Genomic DNA, 18323 nt, shown 5'->3' on the forward strand with positions numbered 1-18323 from the left:
CCCAGAAAATGGATGGTAGAAGACAGTCCTTGGGAGCCCACCTGTGCAGTGATTTGTCCTTTGTTTAGATGGCTCACCACTGAAGGTCACTGGAGCCTGGGCCTCCATGGGCCAGATCACGGCCAGGTCACAACAAAAGCCCTGACATCTAGTGCAAACAGCAACTCCAGGAGGAGGAGGAAGCTGCTTTTGTCTCAGCTTTGTGCTCAGTGATGGATGTCAGAGATGACACCTGTTCAATATGCCAGGTAAACTTTACGCTCCTGTTCTTGGCTTCTTCCTTGCCCTGCAAGTTAGCTCAGGTGCTCCGTTCAGCCCCATGTACATCCTGTTCACATTTCCTTGGGCCTTGCTTTCCCGAGCTGTGTTTCAGGTTCAGTTGTCTTTCAAACAACCTGCAGGCACCTCTGCTTGGTCCCTCTCTGCAGGGCGTTTCTCACTGTTGCTCAATAACTTCCTGAAAAAACAATGGATGCAAATCTCATTGTTACCAATCACGGAGCATTAATAAAGGCCAAAAAGGAGTTCCTTATAAAGCCAGTTCCAAGTCTCCTTTTGTGAGAGTGCAAATCCAACCCCACAGAACTGTATGCATGTCTGCATGAGCACACTTGCCAATTTCTTGAGCTCCTAAATCCAGGTTGGCACAGAGTGTGTTGGCCAGTGGGCATCCTTGCCATCAGTGAGTTCCTTCAATTTACCAGTGTCTTCCTTGCTGGGTATCAAGAACCATTTCTGGGGTAGATGGCGAGATCACCCCCAGAGGAGAAACAATCTAAATGTCCTTTGATTGGTGAGCAGAGAAATAACTGTGGATTATTCACACAACAGACAAGAACCTATCATTCATAAGGCATTCTCAAAGAGTAAAGCTTCGGAGATGGAGAGACCTCAGGTCCCTCCGAAGCGATTCCTCTTTCTTCTGTACCTCACATGGCTTCTTCTCCTAGCCCTCTCCACCCAGCCCCTCCCCCACCCCAGCCCCACCATACCTCTCACAGAAGAATTTCACCATGACTCAACAGGAGGAAATAATTGATCTATGTGCAGTATTTAGGAAATAGGATGGTTACTGGTTAATAAAATGATGCATGTCTTCCCATGTGGCTAGATTAGAATATATTTTCTTTTCCTTGGGCTCTCCCTGAAATTGGAAGAGATCAGTGAATATTGCTGGGGGATTTTTGTTGTTGTTTTTAAAATACAATGACGTCAAATTGTTAAAGGCCTACAGAGATGCCAAGGAACAGCCATTGGTGAGAGCAAGTTGTGGACAGCAGGTCTAATGCATCCTCAGGCTCTCTAGCACGATCTGACAGCTAACCCCCATGACTACAGCATATGGAGGAGGGAGGCAGAGAGGATGGAGCTCTTGGGAGAATGTTCTTGTTATTTATTGTTTTTGTCGGTCATGGGGCTTGAACGCTGGGCCTGAACGCTGTCCCTGAGCTCTTCAGCTCAAGGCAAGTGCTCTACCACTTGAGGCAAGTGCTCTACCACTTGAGCTACAGCACCACTTCCTCTTATTATTTTAAGAGGCCTGAGACAGACCCACAGCTCCTTCCACCGGGGGAAGAAGCACTTCTACATGGGTCCTCACCAGACGGCGAGTCTGCCAGAGCCCTAGCCACCCCAAGAATGGTGCTAAATTTCTGTTGTCCATACGTCACCCCATATATGGGGTCTTGGGATGGACCGTCTGAAGGGAGCGAGCAGGGCAGATAACGTCGAGAGGGTGATTACGCTGTGATGTCCTGCTGGTCCAGGGAGAGGAAGAGGTCAGAGGATGGCTGAGCCTCCCTCGGACCCTGCCTCCTCCAGCACAACCCCGTCTGGCTCATCCTTTGAAGATTCCAAGAACAAGAACCTAGGGGAGTGGAGCTGTCTCAGGATCTTCACAGTCCTGGAGAGTCCTACTCTTCACCTCAACGAAAGCAAGCAAATATGACCCACAGCCCACATGGAACATAGCTGCTTGGTGGCTATGGAAAAACTGGAAGCAGTTGTCAAGTTCATACAATGCTACATCAGACGCTGAAATAACTCTTCCTGACTTCGGATTTTGTTCTTTGTCTGTGGGTTTCTTTTCACATTTGGAAACCTCTTTCTTTCAAAGTTTACAAACACTGCCACTGCTTCCTATAACGCTGGTGCTAAGGTAGCAGGAACCACAGCCAAGCGAGCTAGGCACATTGGGCTCAGATAGTCTCCCTAACCACGGCCCTGGAACCTCTGAACTGAGTTGGAATTGAGGGGGCCCACAACCGTGGCCCGTCAGCTTCACTTACATCATTTATTCTCTCTTCACAACCACCTGGTGTTGGGAATGATTATCCTGGTGTCTCAGAGAAACAAAAGAAAGCACTGGAGTTCTCTGGGGCTGGCCAGGCCCTGACAGTAGAGTGGATAACTGAATGCAAGTTTCCCGATTCAAAACGCTAGTCTTCAGCTGAGTGTTGACTCACAAGGAGGTCATCGGTGCCCTTGGTAGCTTTTCATGATTATTTCTTAGGTCAGAAGTTTTTCCTTCGTTTTGGTCTGGGTCTTCTGTTCCAAATGGCTTTTTTCAAATTCAAAAAGGCACTTCGAATGTAAGTGGGCTTGCTTTGCTTTTTTGGTTTGAGGAGCGGGATGGCTGCCACTTTCTGGTCTCCTTCTCAGCCTTCCCCATTAGGAACAATCTCTCCCCTCCAGGCCCAGATCATATGCTACCTCCAGAACCCATGTGGCTTCTCCCTAGATCCCTGATCTCCCTCGAACTACATCCTGGGATCTTCCGGGCAATGACTGGGTCTCCTGATTCTTTCTGTGTCCTGTAGGTGTCGCTGCTATTCTGAGAACACCTGGGAACACCTCCTCCTATGAGGTCACAGTGGGCTCCGTGAAGAGCCAATCAGCTTTCCAAACAGGAGTGAGCCCATGTGTGCTGTGTTCTGATCTGTGAGCCTGAGGTAAGCCGAACTGGAGAGCAGGTAGTTTACCTGAAAGACAATGTCAGGAGGCCGCAAGGAAGCGAGGCTGGACCTGGTGGGGAAAACCTGGCGATCCCAGTTACTTGGGAAGTGAAGATCAAGAGGATCCCAATTTGAGGCCAGCCCTGGCAAAAGTTAGTGAGGCCCTCCTCCGCGTCTCAACTGATAATCTGAATATGGGAGAGCACACCTATCATCAGCTGTGTGGAATTCTATAGGCAGAAGGATCAAGGTCCAGCCTGAAAAAAATAACGAATAGCAAAAGGGCCAGGAGTATGGCTCAAGTAGTAGAGCACCACCCCCAAGCAAGCACCAGGCCCTGAGTTCAAACTTCAATACCAGTAAGAAAAAGTCAAGAGCCAACCAGAGGTACAATCTAAACTGGTTCTACCTTGAGCAGCCAGGCCTCACTCCCCTGAGCTGCTCTGAGGAGCATCCTGGGAACTATTTTGAGGGTGGAAGGCTGGCACCTGGACGTCCCCTAGTGCTGATCCCGTCATTAGTGACCCTTGGAGGGTTAAACCTCTCCCTTTTGTGCCCGAAAGTCACATGTGTGACACACATGTGACACACCTCATGTGACACACCTTCAGCTCCAGAGAAAGCTGAGGCACCCAGCCAAGACTGGCCTGGCCTGGTGCCGGGGGCCACAGCCAGCTCTGCCCAGGGAGGATCAGCGAGTGTTCGCCTTGCAATTCCTCCAAGCGCCTGGCTTGCCAAGACCATGGGAGGGCCTGGCATGGTGAAGCTGTCCTGTAATACCAGTTACTCCAGAGACAGAGGTAGGAGGATCAAAGGCAGGGCCAACCCCAGGCAAATGCCTAAGACCCTATGTCGGAAAAAACAAATGTCAAGCAAAATGACTGGATGGAAGGTATGATTCAAATGGTAGACTGCTTACCTGGCAAGCACCGGACCCCAAGTTCAAACCCTAACACTGCAAATATGTATGTGTATATGTGTATGGATATGGATATATATATATATGCCTGTATGTATGTATGCTTATGTGTATGTATGTATGATGAGAAAGCAATGTATAGATAGTTTAGGCTAACAGCTTGAGATAGTTTGCCCTTTACTCTTTGATATGATGGCATTGTATCAATCTCTATGTTCTCGCTGAAAAATAAGACTCTCCTGGGAGGCTAAGATTGGAGGATCGTAGTTGAAGGCCAATCTAGACAGAAAAGTTCACAAGACCCTTCCTTGCTCAACTGAGAGCTGAGCATGGTGGCACACACCTGTAATCCTAGAAATAACAGGAAGCCTAAAAGAGGCAGGTGAGCAACCTAGGCAGAAAGCAAGACCAATGCTGTTTCAAACAGAATCAGAAAAACAAAAAACAAAACCAGAGGTGGAAGCATGGCTCAGCCAGTGTGAATCACTAAATTCAAACCCCAGTATCACCAAGGGAAGGGAAAACAAGATCTTCCTGTCCTATGTGTGAAGGACACCACCCTGGCTCATGGTAAGCAGCTGTTTGTAGCTCTGTGATGGGCTGGACCAATTTTCAGGAAGAGTGAGTGACACGTTTGTCCCTCCCATCCTTTGTGGACCCTCCTTGTGTCTATCCATCAATAAGCAGGGCTGACCAGAGGTGGGCGCCCGGGGAAAGGCAAGGCATTGAGCGATCAGAGCCTCTGTTTCCTCATTGGTAATGCTGACACAGTAACTGCCAACACCAGCGATCTTGGGACCTTGAAGACATCAGTGTTTGAAAAGACACTTTGTAGCAGGGCCCTGGTGGCTCGCAGCTGGAATCCTAGCAGCTACTCTGCAAGCAGAGCTCTGAGAATTGGGGTTTGAAGCCAGCCTGGGCAGGAAAGTCCTTGAAACGTTGATCTCCACTTAAAAGCCAGAAGTGGAGCTATGGCTCCAGTGCAGAGTGCCAGCCTTGAATGAAAAAGCCAAGCAAGAGTGTAAGTACTCAAGTTGAAGCCCCAGTAACAGAGAGAGAGAGAGAGAGAGAGAGAGAGAGAGAAAACAAACTGTAAAGGCCACTTAGATATCAGTCATTGTAACAGCAGGTTGGGCTGCCTCACCCTAGAACAAGATCACCCAACCAGACAGCTCTTCCCCTTCCCTGAAAACCTGAATTGGGTGGCCGGCACCTACATGCCCACCTGATTATTGCCAGGCACCTCCTGACATGATGTCAGCCTCCCTGGCCACAATACCTTACACACTGCATCTGTATAGCCTATTCAAATGGCACTCGGCTTCCTCTTCCAGAAAGTACAGGTCAGGTCCAGAGTCAACTTCAGCTACACCACCTCCATGAAGCCCCGTCTCGGCCCTTGCAATCCATACCACTTTTTAGTATGTACAATGTGCCAGTGCTATACAAAGGTCCTGGGGCTCCGTAGCAGACCTATCCATCATAACGTCTTCCTGCACAGACTGGAGACCTGACTTATAGCCTGCAACACTGACAACCGGACTTGTGAGCTTCCCTTCATGGATATTTTGGAAGGTAACGTGTGTACAAAAGGGGAACGCTTGACTTTCGACAGATTCCTTGGTATATTTCCACTCACAAGTAAAATGATGGATGGATGGTATTTGTAGGAACAGCACATGCTTGTACTCTGGACTGTAAGGGAAAAAAAGACATGGGTAATATTCCCAAGCTATGATTCTTCCATTTTAGGGAAGAGGGTGTGTGTGTGTGTATATATATATATATATATATACATATATATGTGTGTGTGTGTGTGTGGAATATATTTGTGTGTGTGTGTAAATGGAGTACAGAATCTGAGACATGTGGGCCTCCACGTTCAGGAGAAAGAAGTGTTGACATACCACTCCAGTATTAATGACAATCAGATGCCACCTTCTGGTCAGAAACAGAACTACGGGGATTTCATTGTCTCGGAAACAAGTGCATAGTGATCTAGCAAAAAGCTATTTGAAGTAATCTTGAAACTTTCTGTAGCCAATCATGTAGACAATCAATTTTGGTAATACTGGAAAGGTCAAGATTCCTATCAAATCAAGAGTTATTCAGCCAGACTTGATGGTGCACACCTGCAATCCCAGCACTCAAGAGAATGAAGTGGGGGGCTGGGAAGGTGGCTCAGTGGTAGAGCGCTTGCCTTGCACACCTGAGGCCCTGGGTTCTATTCCTCAGCACCACATAAGCAAAAAGAAAAAAGCCAGAAGTGGTGCTGTGGCTCAAGTGGTAGTGCGCTAGCCTTGAACTGAAGAGCTGAGGGACAGCGCCCAGGCCCAGAGTTCAGGCCCCACGACCGGACCCCCCCCACCACCAAAAAAAGAGAGAATGAAGTGGGAGAATTTCAAAGTTGAAGCCAGCCTGGTGAGAGCCTGTCTCAAAAACAAGGGAGGGGGGAGGAGTAACAGACAAAATTCTATTATCTATTCGGATGCTGGGTTTTTTATCTAAATGGCCTAGTATCCAGAATATGGAGAGAACTTTAAAAATTAAATCTTCCTAAAACAACTCAATTAATAGATGGGCTAATGGCTTAAGACAGTCTTCTCAGGCTGGGAATGTGGCTCAGTGGTAGAGTGCTTGCCTAGCATGCATGAAGTCCTGGGTTCAATTCCTCAGCATCACATAAAAAGCCAGAAGTGGCGCTGTGGCTCAAGCGGTAGAGTGCACAGCGCCCAGGCCCAGAGTTCAGGCCCCACGACTGACCAAAAAAAAAAAAAAGCAAGAAAGCCTGCCAGCCAGCCAGCAAGCAAGCAAGCAGGCAAGAAAGAAAAAGCCAGCCAGCCAGCCAGCCAGCCAGCCAGCCATTAAGCAAGCAAGCCAGCAAGCCAGCAAGCCAGCAAGCCAACAAGCAAGCCAGCAAGCAAGCAAGCAATCCAGCCAGCCAGCAAGAAAGCAAGCAAGCCAGCCAGCCAGCAAGAAAGCAAGCAAGCAAGCAAGCCAGCCAGCCAGCCAGCCAGCAAGCAAGCAAGCAAGCAAGCAAGCAAGCAAGCAAGCAAGCCAGCAACCAAGCAAGCAAGCAAGCAAGCAAGCCAGCAACCAAGCAAGCAAGCAAGCAAGCAAGCCAGCAACCAAGCAAGCAAGCAAGCAAGCCAGAAAGCCAGCCAGCCAGCCAGCCAGCCAGCCAGCAAGCAAGCAAGCAAGCAAGCCAACAAGCCAACAAGCAAGCAAGCAAGCCAGCCAGCAAGAAAGCAAGCAAGCAAGCAAGCAAGCAAGCAAAGGAGGAAGGAAGGAAGGAAGGAAGGAAGGAAGGAAGGAAGGAAGGAAGGAAGGAAGCAAGCAAGCAAGCAAGCAAGCAAGCAAGCAAGCCAACAAGCAAGCAAGCAAGCAAGCAACCAACCAACCAACCAACCAAGCCAGCCAGCCAGCCAGCCAGCAAGCAAACAAGCAAGCAAGCAAGAAAGCAAGCAAGTCAGGCCCAGGACAAAGGATCCATGTTTGCCACTATAATGGAAGCCAGATTTAGCTTTTAAGCTCCCAAGTAAATACATTGGGTGGCATACAAGTGTATATAAATACAGTAGATTCAAGGGACCACTCAAATAGTGTAATTCCTTAGAAAGGCAAAGGCAAAGTTCAACAAAACACTAGGAAGTGGGCTGGGGTCAAGGGAAAAGGGGGTAGATGAATGAAGAGAGGGAGAATGCAGTCAAGAATTCAATGTATATCCTACAAAATTAAAGAGTGAGGGAAAGGGTTGGGAGGGGAGGGACAGGTAAGAATGTTGAAAGGGGTGACATTGATCAAGAGGCATTGTATTCATAAACTGTTTTGTCCAATGTCAATTCCTTTGTACAATTACTTAAAGATTTTTTTTAAAACCTATTCACACCTGTAATCCCAGATATGTGGGAGGCCAAGGTCAGGAGGGTCATCATTCAAGGTATATCTGTAATTCAAGCTAGACGTGACATGCAGTTAGGAGAATCAGTCTTAGGCAGGCCCGTGGCCAAAAATGCAATTTCCTATCCATAAAACAACCAATGCAAAAATGGGAAGGGACATGACTCAAGTGGTAGAGCACCTGCCTAGCAAATACAAGGTCCTAGGTTTAAACTGTCCCTCCACAAGAAGAGATTAGAGGTACACGAATCCAAAGACAGGGACTATAAGAACAACAACAAAAAAAAAACAGGACCCAATTATGTTTTCTATAAGAAACCCACTTTAGATCACAACGCAGGTGTGTGGCTACTCCAACAGTGGCCTTGGGCGACAGGCAATCGGCAGTGCTCAGGAATCCCCAAGGTATCTTTTGGCCAGACCCACACACTAAGCTATCACAAGGAGACTTCAGAGCCATGTAGAGGCAAAGCAAGTGATTTCTCTTCCTGGAGACTTTCTTTTCCCGCCTGTAATGTGGAGGTAATACTGTCTTGCATGGTGATTATAAGAATGGCAGTGTGGCAGAGTCTCCACCAGTGTGAGAATTGGGACCGTGCCCCACCTTCCTTCCAGTTCCCTTCGGGTCACCTGGGGTCTCCCCACCCCCCACCCTCAGAGGGACTTGTCCTTCTTCCCAGTTCTCTTCCCTGCCACATCCTCTGACCTGCTTTCCTTTGTCTCCCCAGACTCGTCCTGCTTTGGTCTAGATACAAACGGTCCCCTGAAGACTTGTGTATTAAAGGCTTGCTCTCCTCAACTAGTGGCAGTGATTGGAGTATGGGGAATGAATGGTATCCATGGATGGATGAGCTCAAACCTGAATGTGCTATTAAGAGGTAGTGCCTGGTTAGAAGTGGGTGCCTAGAGGGAGCCTTTCATGGGCCTGTCTTGACCCTGGTCTTCCCCCCACACACACCATCTGTCTGTCTGTCTGTCTCTCCCATCCACCCTCTCCTTCTTGTTGGCCTCAACATGAGCCACTTTCTTCCACCATCCCCTCCTGCCATGTTTCTGCTTCACCATAGACTTTAAAGCAACGGATCCAATGAGACATGGAGAATTCAAAACTGTGAGTCAAAATCAAACCATTCCTCCTTCCAGTTGATTTCTCTCAGGCATCTGACCTCTGCAACGCACCTGTGTTAATGGTGTTTGAAGTGGGGCCTTCAGAAGGTAATTAGGACTGGGTAAGACCATCAGAGTGGGGCCCCAGGATGACATGAGAGGCCTTGAACAGAAGAGGAAGAAAGGACAACCCATTTGCTTCGCTTGCCCCAGCTCTCCTCCCAATGCCCTTTGCAATATTCTGATGCATCCAGAATGCCAGCCAAATCCCCCTATACATCACCTTTACACAGCAGAAAATAAAAATCTAAAAAGTATGCCAACCAGGTGCTGGTACCATGCTCTGGGACTTCCCCCTTCTACAACCATGGGCTAAATTTCTTTATAATTGAAAGAAACATTAACACCTACACAGGCACACTAAAAAATAAAGTTGTTATGGAACAAATTCATCAAAATACAAATATGAAGGCAATCACCAAGTTGACAAAAGAAATCTGAAAAATAAATGGAGAGCTATTCCATGTTTGTGGATAGGAAAATTTCATACTGTTACAATGTCAGCAATTCCCAATATGATCCACAGATTCAACATCAATTCCAGTTGAAATCACAGCTATGTTTTACTGATATCAACAAATAAATTTTAAGTTTATATAGAGAGACAAATAAGGAGAACAGACAGCTCAATATTGAAGGAAAAGATGAGAATTAGAAGACTGACCCCAGAGGATTTTAATACAGTATCCAGGTCAGAGTAGGACAATGGAAGGATGAACGAATGGAGCACTGGGACAGAATAGCGATCCAACTGACATCCGACACAGGAGCAAAAGCAACACAATGGAGAAACCATCTTTCCAGTAGATGGGAAGGCAGCTGGATAGCTATACACAGGGGGGAAAAATGTAGATACAGACCACATACTGTTTCACAAAAATAACCTCAAAAAGAGCAACTGGCCTGTTATGTACAAACCAAACCAAAACAACACAAGATGACATAGGGAAAAATCTAGATGAACATGTTTGAAAATGGATTTTAGAAATTACACCAAAGAAATGATCCAGGAAGAGGGTGAAGCTGGAGTTCATTAATATTAGAAATTCCTTCTTTACAAAAGACATTGTCAAGAGAAGAAAAGACAAACCACAGACAAATTATTTGCATAAACATATATGGTAGAAGGTGATTACCCACACTATACAAAGAACCATCAAAGCTCAAGAAGATGAAACAGCTCCACTTAGAAATGAGCCAGAGACCTTAATAGGCCCCTAAGAAAATACACACAGGGCATGAAAACATGTCTTATATCACATATCAACAGGGATATGCAAATTAGGCAATTGCTCTACATATCTATTAGAATAGCCAGAATCCAGGAAACCAAAAGCATCAAATGACTGTGAGGAGGCAGAGGAACAGGAACTCTTGCTCATTACTGGTAGAAATGTAAAATGGCACAGCCACCTTGGAAGATACTTCAGCAGCCTCTTATAAAACTAAGCATATTCTTTGCATAATAAATTGTTGAGCGATGGTGGTTCATGCCAATAATCCTAGCTACTCAGGAGGTTTGAGATCTGAGAATCTTGGTTCTGGGCAAGAAATCTGTGAGACTTTAACCTCCAATTAATCAATAAAAAAGGAAGAAGTGTGACTCAACTGGTAGAGCACCACTCTTAAAAAAGCAAGGGAAAGAATGCATGTGTCATCAAATCATGGACAATACTTGAGACATGGTGGAACCTATACTTCATGGACATTACCACAGGTCGGGAAGGTGGTGGCACAGCCTTTTCACTGTGAAGATAAAGAAATTGTAGACTAGAGAAATTAAATGCTATGGCCAAGATTGCACAGGTCTCCCCAACCAGTTAGAGGCCTCCTGGACCAGCTCCCAAGCCTCCAGACATAGTAACCCCTCATTCAGTATATGGTTTACAATGGACCAGAGCAAATAAAATCATTCCATACAACAAATAAATAGGTGTCCTTGCATTAGAATTATCAAGTAATTGTGTTTTTAAAATCTGACTGTGAGAAACTTGCCTTTTCTTAAAAACAAGTAACAAAGGCCGAGGTGGAAAGTCGATAATGTCGGTCAACAAAGATTACCATCTAAACCAAAATCAGCAAAAATCTGCTCTTCCAAACAGGAAGTTGGATCTGATGAACTCTGACAGGAAGAAGCTAAGAACGCTTCCTGAAGGGGCGTGGTCTCACGCATGCCAGCTCCGGATCTAACAATGCCATCTGTGTGAACAGCCTCAGGGGTCAGTTCACGATTTCCACCTAGAACATTCTCTCTTCCGAGCTGCTCTTCCCACTTATGAGGGCACCCTCACAGTCTCACTGATTCTAACATTCTTCATGAGTATCCAGATTTCACTGACACCATGAACTTGAGTTGGAACTATACAATTTACTCAGCCCATGGCTCCTACTTGAAGACTGACCCTTGGTAACGGCTATATATTAAACCACAGATACAATCACTAGAAATGCTAGAAGATGATTAAGAATCAAAGGAACTGCTAGCACTTCAGTATCTAGTTTCCAAGCTGGTGCTAGGGTTTTAGTCTTGGCACAAGGCAATTGAAGTTTGGATGATGCAGAGTTCTCAGCTGTTGCTGCTGCTGTCATGCACGATTCACTGAGGAAGTTTATGCATGGCCCACCTCCATCTTGTGCATGAAAGATCACTGGAGCCAGCCTGATTGGGATCCACCTTTTCCCTAGGATGGCTAAAGCCAATGAGGGGGACCAGAGAGGACAGGCACAAAGGGATCAAGAGAAATGGAAGTGAGAGAGGGGAGCTGTGTGTTGTGCATCCCCAGGGAGGAGGACCAAGGAGAGATCCAGGAATTGAGAGATGGACAACTCGCTACCGCCACCTGCTGGTCATTTCAGCCAGATTTCCCTCCACCGCTCCATCACCCAAACCTCAATGGAGGCCACACTCAGTCCAGTGCCATGCATTGCTTCAGTCTCCCTAGTAGTCACCCATCTTCTGGATACATCTCACTGTGACACCAAGCTGACCACCGCGTCCATCCACCTGCCACTGTTCCTTCTCCGCTTAGCCCTGCACATTTCTACAAGATGGCTCAAAGACCTTCAATCATGCTCCAAAGCCTGCTGTTCAACAGTCAAGTTCTTACAAGAAGTCTTAAGCTCTTGAAAATTTCACCGACAAGCCTCCATGACTATGGACCAAGCTTTGGTCTCCCAAACTGTATTCACTACTCAGGCCACTCCTCTATCCAGTCCGAGAGCCACAGGCAAGCAATACTTTACCTACTAAGCGATGCTACCCTACCTCTGACGTCATTTTCTGGTACAGTGAGAAGCTTGCCTCATGAAGGCCACTCAAATGGATCAAAGCAAAAGTCTTTCCTAGGAGGAGTAGAGTTTAAGCTCATAGGAACTCAAGACAGAGACCCTGACTCAGGAAGAAAGAGAACACCTTCTTTTCACAAACTAGCCCATGGGCATTCTGGAAAGGGGTGTGGAGTGACAGGAGATGGCCAGCACTGAGGGGCAGCACAAGCCAAGACTCCATGCTGAAGATGAGGTCTAATAAACCTTGTCTACAAAAACCCAGACACACCAAGCACTATGCCAGTTCTTGGAAAAACCAAGAGCCTGGATTTGTAGCGCTTGCCCATTCAAGTGGTGTAAATAACCCCACTGTGGCTGATTTCCACTACCAACATGACATGCCTGAGTACAAAGCCAGGGAAAAACGACCAGCACCAGCACTAGAGAGCTCCAGCCACCACTGGCTAGGATAAAGCAGGGAGGCTGATGGATAAAGGCCATTGGTCCAACAGCCAGGATGCCATTTGGCTTCCAAAGCAATCATCATCACCACCATCTTGGAGGAAAGGGATCGAGATGTGATGATAAAAAGAAAATCCATGTCTGGAACCGGGCGCCTGTAATCCTAGCTACTCAAGAAGCTGAGATGTGAGGGTCGCAGTTTGAAGCCAGCCAGGGCAAGAAAAGCCATGAGACTCTTGTCTCCAATTAACCACCAAAAAAGCCAGAAGTGGAGTTGTGATTTGTGGTAGAGCACAAGTCTTGAGCAAAAAAAGCTCAGAGTGTGTCCCCAGGTCCTGAGTTCACGCCCTAGGATAGGCACACTTATACACAAAGGTGTGTCACCCTGTGCTCTAATGGACCTATGACAGGAACCACATTGTATGTCTCCATGCCCCGCAGCTCCAGCTTGAGGCTGGGCTGGCTGAGCTCCTGGAGCTGGGAGAAGGTGCAGATGTGGCTCTGAACCCTGAGCACAGGCCAGTGTTCCCATCCTAGCTGGCAGGAAACAATCACAAGCCACAAGTGAATTTTAAGATGCTTGGGGCTGGCTACTGGCAAAAGGACAAGGCAGGAAGTTGATGTCCAATACCCTCTGCCTGGTCCCGACCTTCCCGGCCCCTTCCCAGCCCTGGGGCCCATGCTAAATCGACCTCTGGCTTTGACTCTTGATTCAGAGCAGAGAATCAAGAGTTCTGACTCCCAGCTCTCAGGGGAGGTGGATGTGGGGCGACAGGCATGGACACATGCCCCGGGAATCACGGGGAGGAGTCACCCACACCCAGGGAAAGGCTGCCCCCTCCCAAGACAGTGAGCAGAGCAGACAGGAGGCGCTCCACACAGGCACCTGCGCGGACCAGGCAGTGGGCAGCTTCCGCTGTAGCCAGCGGTGGAACCCAGACAGCAGGGCCCCAGTGGTCTTCCACGCACAATTCAGACACAAACCCCATCCATGCAGGTCTCTTCTGGGTACTACCGCCACCACACAGCCCACACATTTCCAAGATCAATGCTTTATTTTTTCTCCAGCTCCAGTGACAAGTCTAGCAGCCCAGTGGATGCATCCCCACACACGCACACTCTGCGAGAGGAGGTACAATCTTGACTGCAAGCTTTTAAGACATGCAAGGGAATCACATTGGCTTGCCCTAGACACACAGCAGTCCATTTGGACTTCACAGGTACAATCAAACTTAAATAAGGTTGAATAAAACTGACATCGTCTGGTGGAGAGATCCAGTCTTAGAGGGCCGAAGAGGGATGGGACCTGGAATATCAGCATTAAACAAACCACACGTAGACCAATAAATAGTTCAATCCAAAGAGAGAAAAAAAAAACAGCCATGAATTGAGAATCTATCCCATTAGAAAAAAAAATGAATGTTTCATTGTAAAATCAAACTCTGTTCTGTAAGTGGCTGAACCTCAAATCATGGACTGAGCAGTAGAGCTAATTGCATGTCACACACACATGCACACACACGCACGCACATACACACACAATGAAATATTATAATCAGGTGACATCACCTGACAAAACAATGACCAATGTATGTCCTCACTAGATGAAGCTGGTCCCTGGGCAGGGGTAGAATTTTCCTATGCATGCTACAATGTCAAAGTCACAACACTCAGGCCTGCGTGAACAGCAAGGGGAGAAAGGGAAGAATTCCCACAAAAAATCAACACTCTGGATGCTTCCGAACTTGAAAGTTTTTTTTCGGATACTTATTTCCTCACCCTCAGGCTGGCCAGGTGAGTCACAGCTAGGGCACAGGCAGGGCAGGGGCCGCCCCTAACTGACAAGCTCATCAGCACGGTGAGGGAAAACCAGGACTGGATCCCCCTGACTTGGAACCTACAGAGCTCTGAAGTTGGGGTCCTGTGTCTCCATCTTGTATCACCCTGACAGGAGGAGAACAAAGCCTCCAGGAAGTAATATTTTGTAGCCGGGGAGCACATCAAGTGGACATAAAAGGAGTCGGAAGGAAACATTTTTGAGAATCTGAATTCTACTTTAGACTCTAGGATTTCTCTTCCATTTTCAGAACTTAGTGCTATTTACTGCTAGCGCAAGGCCAGGTCAGAGAGCAGACATTTTCAGAGATGGGATGGTATATAGACAGCTTGCAAAGAAGCCTCCATTAACTGGATTCCATGGAGATGGTAGGTATCACTGCAAAGCGGATGGGTCAGCAGCAAGGCCCTGGGGCCACACACTGGAGGCACGCGGTGCGAGACAGCTCTCCACCATCCTTGATTTGAACAAGACAGTTGGGCTTTTTGTTGTGTAACTTCTTAAACGCTCTTAGGACCAAAAAACCTATACTTGTTGGAGACTGTATGCCATGACCTTGAGGTGCTTTTTATCTAGGTGGAACCGGGCCTGCCAGAATGAAAGCACTCGATTCCTGCTCATTGGTACCAGGCTTTGGTGAGAAGAGCTCAAAAAAAAAAATTTTTTTTTGAACCACTAGAACAGCGGATGGCATGCTGCTGCTTTAAAGTTCACCAAAGCGGCCAAGCTAGAGGACACACGCTCGCTCCCCTGGAGACAGTGCATTTCAGAACACCAAGCAGCAAGCCCTGTGTTCCCAGGTAACATGGAGCAGACAAGATGGGAAGCATCTCTACAGGATCTCCTCTGGCCCAGACATGAGGTCCACCCTGACAGGACGGAGGCACGTTAATGGCTGGCCCAGACCTGTACTGTGTTCCTGAAAATTCCTAGGCAGCATGGGAAATACACACACAGAGCCAGGTACAGGTGGCTCACACCTATAATTCTGGTTATTCAGGAGGCTGAGATCTGAGGATTGAGACTGGAAGCCAGCCTCGGCAGAAAAAAATTGTGAGGCTCATATCAAATTAATCAGCAGAAAGCTAGAAGTGGAGATGTGGCTCAAGAGCTAGAGTGCCAGGTTTGACTGAACAAGACAAGTGAAAAAAAGCCCTGAGCGTGCGCTCTGTCTTTCTGTCTGTCTGTCTGTCTGTCTGTCTCTCTCTCTCTCTCTCTCTCTCACACACACACACACACACACATACACACACACGTTACCTGAGGGAAAAAAGTTGACACAGAAATAAGTCCTACAATAACAGGATTTATCCCGGTGATCTCAGCAAATAGCCAAACGTTGACGTATCCGAGGCTGCCAAGTGCTGACCAGGGAGAAACTCATGTCACAACAGGGGGAAGGTGGGGGTGGGGGCGGGGAGTATCACAGCAGGCTTGGGACCCGCCACCCCAGGGGTCACCTTACAGTGAGCCCAACCTCATCACCCAGCACTGGCATGTGTGTAGACACAGCAGAAGAAAATGTGCCAGGACCCCATCTTTGGTCCCGAATCTTTTTGGAAAGACAAAGGGAAAAGGCACATGAAGGTGATTGAATTTGTAGAAACTGCAATAATAGGTCATTATGATTCTTTCTCAACGTACCTTTTTCCCCCATTAAAAGAGAAATTCAAAAGATATGCTCAGTATTTATTTCACATTCAAGTCAAACTTCCACCTTGGGGAGGGAGGGGCTTGCACAGGATTGGAGGCCACACTCAGCCCTTGAGAACTTTGGTGCCTTTTTACTTAACCTGATAGGAGGATTCAGCCCTCTTATTATTTCTTTAAAAAACACAGCTCGATTTAATCCTGGCTGCAATACTATTTATGGACACGCACAAGTGCACACACACACACTCACACACACACACAAATTGAAAAACTTCTAAGTAGAAAAAATAAAGGATAAACATTATCCACCTATTTTAGACTGTGTAATGAAACTTTTATATACATAGACTCTCTTCCTTTAATACGCTCAGCCACTGTCTGTCTTCTTCCCTGAGCTGTGATCTAAGGACCCAGGAAGGAGACTGACACATTCCTCTCGGAGGACAAAAAAGCCACTCCTTACTCCTCGGTCCCCTTCCCCTGTCCTTCCTGTCCACCGCCACTCACACGTCCCTGAGGACAGCTTTTGGGGGCAGCGACCATCCTGTCCTCCCCTCTCTCTAAGGCACCAGGAGCGGAGGGTCTGGCGCAGGTGCCCTGCAGAACGGGCCTGGGTGTGAGGACAAGGGGACCGGGCAGCCACAGGAAGCCCGTTGCAAACAAAAGATGCTCAATCAACTTCCCACAGCCTGCTGCTTTAGTACGGAGTTCGACTCTCCAGCTGGCGCTTGGTGAGGACGTACTTGAAGAACTCATAGACCGACCAGGAGATGGCAGTGGAGGGCATCTGATAGATGACACGTGCCTGGATGCCTTTGAAGTACCCAGGTAGGCCGTTGAGCTGGTACACGGTCCGGAAGGCATTGGCCATGCCTGAGAGCCGGCCCCCGACCTTGGCCAAGGTCAGTGCCATGTTCTCCTGAGTGTTGAGCAGGGTCTTACAGACGTCCAGCGGAGTGGTGGCGGCCGCGGCCAGGGCCCCAGCTAGCCCGCCCGAGATGATGTGAGACTGTGGGTTGTAGTCCCGGCGAGGGTTGACCTGCTCCTGCAGGAACTCGTAGGTGATGAAGTGGATGGACTGGAAGGGAATGTTCATGGTCAGCTGCGTGGTGTAACTCCGGTAGAAGGCCCCCAACCCCTCGGTCCTCCACACCGTCCGGATGCAGCTGAGGGCTGACCGGTGCTTCGAGTTGAACATCTGTAAGCGCTGCTTCACCACTGTGTTCGGGACCGCGGGGCAGACAGGCCAGGCCAGGCCAGACGGGCAGCCAGCGAGCGGGCAGGTGGTTGGTTTGACCCCACCCCAGGTCGGAGTGAAATGAGAAGCCAAGCCAATAAAGAGAAACAAGCAAGTTAGACACACTGGTAAAGGACATCGGGAGCGAGCACACACAGCCCCAGCCTGGGAGGCCTCCGAGGGCCAGCACCAGGCAGTCCCGATTCAATGATCCATTTCTACCTGTGGGACTCGGCACCAGGAAGGTAACGATGTCCACAGGGGCTCCTGTCAGTCTCCAGTTAAGGTGGCCCCTCAGCCAGGCAGCCACCGCAGGCTACATCGGCTGACCTCATTCATCTCCCAGATCCTGACTGCCAATGGGCCTTGGAACAGACATCTGAACCCTGCCCTCTCTCCCTCTGCCCAAATCATCCTGCATCAGTCTATCAGAAGATTGTATCCTTCGCTTACTCTCAGGGGTCTGCATCTCTGACAGTCATATTTCAGCTTCCACATCATGGTTTAAGTGAGACAATACTAGAATTACACCTGCCCACGTTCGGAGACAATCCTCATTATTACAAAGCAGTGGCTCACAGAGCAAGAGGGGACGAGGCTGGGTTTCTCACCCAGACTGCGGGGCTTTAACGATGTCCAAGTGAACTCACGTGTTACGCTTCGGTCTTATCGAAGACCTTACATCAACAAGAATAATGGGGGAAGGAGGGGTGAGCCTCCCCTAAATCCTTTAAAAAAGATCAACGAAATCCTTGTTTCATTGACACAAGCTAACAAACTGATCACTGACCAGATCACTGCATGAATCACCTTAAAAAAAAGTATAGAGAAGAAAGCTCACACCCGAAGAGCCAATCAACTGTGCATCAAAAATATTCAGGGGGAAAAATGTATTTGTACTGAATAAAGTTGGATTTTTTTCCTTGG

At 48.0% G+C, this 18323-nt stretch overlaps 1 protein-coding gene and 1 long non-coding RNA gene across 2 annotated transcripts in view; one reads left to right on the forward strand and one right to left on the reverse strand.

The window, feature by feature from the left end:
• The first annotated feature begins 639 nt into the window (after positions 1-639).
• Positions 640-15514, forward strand: LOC105999417. The gene is made up of 3 exons (XR_001175731.1): positions 640-653; positions 5208-5216; positions 15411-15514. It is a non-coding gene; the product is annotated as an uncharacterized LOC105999417 (long non-coding RNA).
• A 48-nt stretch (positions 15515-15562) lies between these two features.
• The window catches only part of Slc25a37 (solute carrier family 25 (mitochondrial iron transporter), member 37), a 33532-nt gene continuing 30771 nt past the window's right edge, over positions 15563-18323 (reverse strand). The window contains exon 4 of the mRNA XM_013034463.1: positions 15563-17377. Coding sequence (XP_012889917.1) covers positions 16857-17377 — 521 coding nt within the window. The 3' untranslated portion in view covers positions 15563-16856. The remainder of the gene's footprint in view (positions 17378-18323) is intronic.

The sequence above is a fragment of the Dipodomys ordii genome, unplaced genomic scaffold (genome assembly GCF_000151885.1).
Source record: "Dipodomys ordii isolate 6190 unplaced genomic scaffold, Dord_2.0 Scaffold189, whole genome shotgun sequence".
In the NCBI taxonomy this organism is placed as follows: Eukaryota; Metazoa; Chordata; class Mammalia; order Rodentia; family Heteromyidae; genus Dipodomys; species Dipodomys ordii.